The 5,191-nt window shown below is 43.0% G+C and overlaps 1 protein-coding gene across 1 annotated transcript; it reads left to right on the top strand.

Annotated features, from left to right (window-relative positions):
• Nucleotides 1–2,511: 2,511 nt before the first annotated feature.
• LOC103712686 (eukaryotic translation initiation factor 3 subunit D-like) lies at nt 2,512–4,670 on the top strand. The gene has a single exon (XM_089925129.1). It carries the CDS (start codon nt 2,669–2,671, stop codon nt 4,460–4,462), a length of 1,794 nt encoding a protein of 597 aa, XP_089781255.1. The 5' UTR covers nt 2,512–2,668; the 3' UTR covers nt 4,463–4,670.
• Nucleotides 4,671–5,191: the final 521 nt, after the last annotated feature.

Genomic DNA, 5,191 nt, shown 5'->3' with positions numbered 1-5,191 from the left:
CCATATCTTGTATGCTCGAGTATCCCTGAAATGGCTGAAGTCATGTTCAAATTATAGAGAGGCCCCTATCTGTACAATAGATTATATTTAGGTCCAAATTTTGTGTCCGCAAACCACAGGTATAGGAAATGAAATTTAATTAAGATTCCTACTAGTTCACTAATTATATTAGAACTAGATTTTCGTATTTCTATATAGTGACTAGAAATTTTTTCGGCAGTTAATATAAGAAAATATGGAAAATAAAATTTAGTGATAGGTACTTTTATGGTTCATTGATCGTAATAAAGATCAAAAGTTTGACCACAAAATAATTTTGGATTATTATGTAAAAAATTTAAAATGAGATTTAATGAGCTACTCATTCACGGCCATCATTCATTAATTAAATTGTATTGATTTAAAATAATTATTTTTCATCATTAGTTGACTTAAACCGACATACCTTAAACTATTGTTCGATATTAAATCCATTGAGGAAGCGATTTTAATCTTTCTCATTATCCTATTGGGGTTTTTAACTAGTAAATGTTCTAATAGAAGTCAAATACAACCAATGTTATTTTATCATGCAATTCATTAGTATTACAATATCTTATTCATCGTATGTAGGCTAGGCGATTCATGATATGTTGATCCTTTTGAAGGGATGGTGGCTCTTATTTATATTGACGAGTGACGCTTTAATGTTGGTTGGTAGGGGTTTAGAAAAAGGATAAGCGACGAGAACTAACCTATATGTTTTTCTTTTGATAGTAGAAGTGTGATGAGATAAAATTTCTTATGGCTAAGAAACATTTCAAGTATTGAAAATAACTAAGATAGCGTTTGATGGCCCAAATAAATTTTGAAAGCTTATATCTTATCATGTGGAGAGACAGACATTATATAATAAAATAGGAAATTTTGGGTATTTGGCTGGCGAGATAAGTGCAGGAGGCAAGTAAAGAAATAAAATGCATTAAATGTCATGATGGATATAGATTTTATTATAAAAACAAATTTTTTTTTTCTGGGGTAGAAGACTGGATAGGTGCAAATAGGGAGATAAGCTTTTCCTATTTCATGGTATAACTCTATTTTGCTTGAGTAGAAATTTATCGTCTAAGCCCACTTATACCTTCTAAATGATATAACTTTTATTCCTAAACCCTTTTTTTTTGTTGTTTGGCAGTTACTTTGAGTTATACCCCCTATCAAACCAGGTAGCGTGGACTTTGGGAGCCAATTTGACGGAGCCATCCGTGTGGGTGCATCAATCATGCAGTGAAAATTTTGCCAAAGTTGGTGCAGGGATATTTGATGAGGTATCATGTAGGTCACATTTGAGGGAACTTTTGGACGGCCAAAAAGTATTTTCTATCTCTCCAAAAATACTTTTAGATGAAATAAAGATGTTTGGTAAAAATTTCGGGAAGTTGTTCTACCTTTTCCAGAAAGCTAAAAATAGTTTTTTGGGCATTTTGGAGCTTTCCGAAAAAGTACTTTAGACCCGGTCAGAAAGCAGTTTTTTTGATTAAAATATCCATGATAAAATATAATAATTACACAAATATCCCTTTAATAATTTAATCAATTTTATCACATAGCTAGAAAATTTATTATATTATAAAAAATAATTTATACTAATAATTATAATATATTATATTTTTATTCTTGTATTATACTATAAATATAATATTATATTACAATATATCATAATACATTGATATGTTATGTTAAATAATTTAATATTATATTAAATTATTATGCTATAGTATACAATATTATATTACTATATTATAATAATATTATATTACATTACAATAATATTATACTATATATCATATATTTATATATTAATATATATTATATTTTATTATGCTTTGTTGTATAATACTATACAATATTATTTATGGTCATTTTGTCATTCTAAATGTACTTTTTCAGTTTATTTATCAAATAAATATTAAAGTGGCACAACACTTTACAATTATAGTTACTAAACAATAAACTGTTTTTTATAAAACCTCTACTTTCAAAAATACTACTGCCAACAAATAACAACACTTTACAAATATAGTTATCAAATAATAAACTGTTTTTTTATAAAAACTCTACTTTCAAAAATACTACTGCCAACAGGCAACAACTCCCCAAACGGGCATAGTGGTTTCCACTTTCTAGTTGGCTTAATACAATAATAAATCAACTAATCCGTGACCTGGGCCCGGCCCCCGTCCCGCAACGGCCCAGAATTTTACCCTCCATCAGAATTATATCCCAACGGCCCAGAAGCCATGCAAACCCAGATCAAAGACGTGGAGCGTTTGTGTACATACCGCTATTTAACAAAATCGCACCTCAATTTTTCCAGCTCTCCAACAGCTTAACGTAGTGGAATAAGCCGTGAAACTCAAAACCTAGCGTGTGTTTATCGTAAGAGAGATCATCCCATCAATCAATCCATCCGTTCTTTTTCCGTCACGTGCATCGCACGTGACAAATGTTACTGTCCTTCAACCCGCCGCCCCAACCCTCAAAACAAAGCCCTGGCTTTTCTTTCTGCACTGATCTTCGCTCCCTCTTCTCCCCGCCGTTGTCCGGAGAGAGAAAGAAACCTAACCCTAACCCTAGAAGGCGAAGGAGGAAGAGAAAGAGAGCGGACCTAGAAAGAGGAGCTTTTGTGATGGGATTCGACGTGGGCGTCGTGCCGTTCAACCCCGACGGATGGGGACCGCCGGACATGCCGGCGGCGCCCCTCTTCCCGAAGCGCGAGGGTGGCGGAACCCACCAGGCGAACATCCCCTTCGCCCCCTTCTCCAGGTCGGAGAAGCTGGGCCGCATTGCCGACTGGACCCGCAATCCCAACTTCAACAACCCCGCCGCCCGCTCCGCCGGCGGCGGCGGCCGCGACGCCGTCTTCGACTTCGCCCTCGACGAGTCCTCCGCCCTCGCCGCCGTCGCCGACGATGACTCCTCCTTCCGCCTCGTCGACGGCAAGCCCCCCCCGCGCCCCAAGTTCGGCCCCCGCTGGCGCTTCCAGCAGCGCCCCCAGCTCCCCCAGCGCCGCGACGAGGAGGTCGAGGCCCGGAAGCGCGAGGCCGAGAAGGAGCGCGCCCGCCGCGACCGCCTCTACCACCTCCACCGCTCCTTCGCCTCCGGGCCCGCCGCCGGCGCCGCCCGCGGCCGTGACTCCCCCGCCCTCAAATCCTCCGTCGACATCCAGCCCGAGTGGACCATGCTCGACCAGATCCCCTTCTCCACCTTCTCCAAGCTCTCCTTTGCTGTCCCTGACCCTCCCGAGGACCTCCTCGTCTGCGGCGCCCTTGAGTTCTACGACCGCTCCTTCGACCGCATCAACCCCAAGAACGAGCGCCGGCTCGAGCGCTTCAAGTCCCGCAACTTCTTCAAGGTCACCACCACCGATGATCCCGTCATCCGCCGCCTCGCTGCCGACGACAAGGCCACCGTCTTCGCCACTGACGCCATCCTCTCCGCCCTCATGTGCTCTCCCCGCTCCGTCTACTCCTGGGATATCGTCATCCAGCGCGTCGGCAACAAGCTCTTCTTCGACAAGCGTGACGGCTCCCAGCTCGACCTCCTCTCCGTCAACGAGACCTCCCAGGAGCCCCTCCCTGACGCCAAGGAGGACATCAATTCCGCCCACTCCCTTGCCATCGAGGCCACTTACGTCAACCAGAACTTCTCCCAGCAGGTCCTCCTCCGTGACGGCAACAAGGTCACCTTCGACGAGCCCAACCCCTTCGCTGCCGAGGGCGAGGACGTCGCCTCCGTTGCCTATCGCTATCGCCGCTGGAAGCTTGATGATGACACCTACCTGGTTGCCCGCTGCGAGGTCCATGCTGTGGCCGACGTGAAGGGGCAGCGCTCCTTCATGACTCTCAATGCCCTCAATGAGTTTGATCCCAAGTACTCGGGCGTCGACTGGAGGCAGAAGCTTGAGACCCAGAGGGGGGCTGTGCTCGCCACCGAGCTCAAGAACAATGCCAACAAGCTTGCCAAGTGGACCGCCCAGGCCCTCCTCGCAAGCGCTGACCTGATGAAGCTTGGGTATGTCTCGAGGGTCCACCCCAGGGATCACTACAACCATGTGATCCTCAGCGTTGTCGGGTACAAGCCAAGGGATTTCGCTGCCCAGATCAATCTCAACACCTCAAACATGTGGGGGATCGTCAAGTCGATTGTGGACATCTGCATGAAGCTCAATGAGGGTAAGTATGTGCTTGTGAAGGACCCCGCGAAGCCCCAGGTTAGGATCTATGAGGTGCCTGCAGATGCATTTGAGAATGACTATGTGGAGGAGCCGCTGCCCGAGGAAGAGCAGGTACAGCCACCTACAGAGGAGGAAGATCCTGCCAGCATCATGGATGCTGTGGCTGAAGCTGAGGCCACTGCTTCTGCTGCTGCTGCTGGTGAAGCTGCTGAGGGTGAGAAGGATGCTACTGCTGCTACCGTTTGAAGGGTACAAGCAATTATTCCTTCCTAATTGAGTCTTTTGAAATCTTGGTCTAGTAATTATGAGTTCTGGCGTCAAGGATTATCTATATATCTATTATTGCAATATATTAGTACTCATGTTGTTTTGATTTGTGAGGGGACTATCTTCTTTTATATCATGCTTAATTGATGAGCCTCAACTTTTATGGCCGAGGCTTTCTTTTTGTCAACAGGAAAAAAAATAACTTTGCGAGGATGACGTGGCTTGCCATGCTATGAGGAGAATATTTATTAGCAATATATGTCTCTCTCTCTCTCTCTATGCTTGTCCCAACCTAAATTTTTTTCTGACCTTTTTTAACACTTTGGCCTTTATATTCTTTCTTCATTCTCCAGGATACAATTTTGCTGGTTATGATTATGGGTTTGTTGATGTGTTTATTTGCTTTTTGATATAATGATGTAGCCGAGCCAGAATTTTCTTATGAATGACTTTCTGGTTACCTGCAGTAGTGTTGTAGGAGGCTTTTGACTTCTTAACTTATCAAGTTTTGAAGAAGTTTTGCCAGTTATCATCTTTCAGATATGCTCTTAATACTTTGTTCTATGTTCTAGTAAAAAAGATCTATACTGTAATAATTGTTTTTCTTTGCATTCTGGTATGCCCCTACAGAAGGAAAATGTGTTGTGTTAAGCTTTATTGTCAAGGGAATGTTAGATTTCTCTGTTTAGTAGAAAACTCTTAGGCTAA

This window comes from Phoenix dactylifera, chromosome 1 (assembly GCF_051530095.1).
Source record: "Phoenix dactylifera cultivar Ajwa chromosome 1, Ajwa_hap1_PhDact_Kaust_v1.1, whole genome shotgun sequence".
Lineage (NCBI taxonomy): Eukaryota > Viridiplantae > Streptophyta > Magnoliopsida > Arecales > Arecaceae > Phoenix > Phoenix dactylifera.
This window is presented reverse-complemented; position numbering and strand designations above follow the sequence as displayed.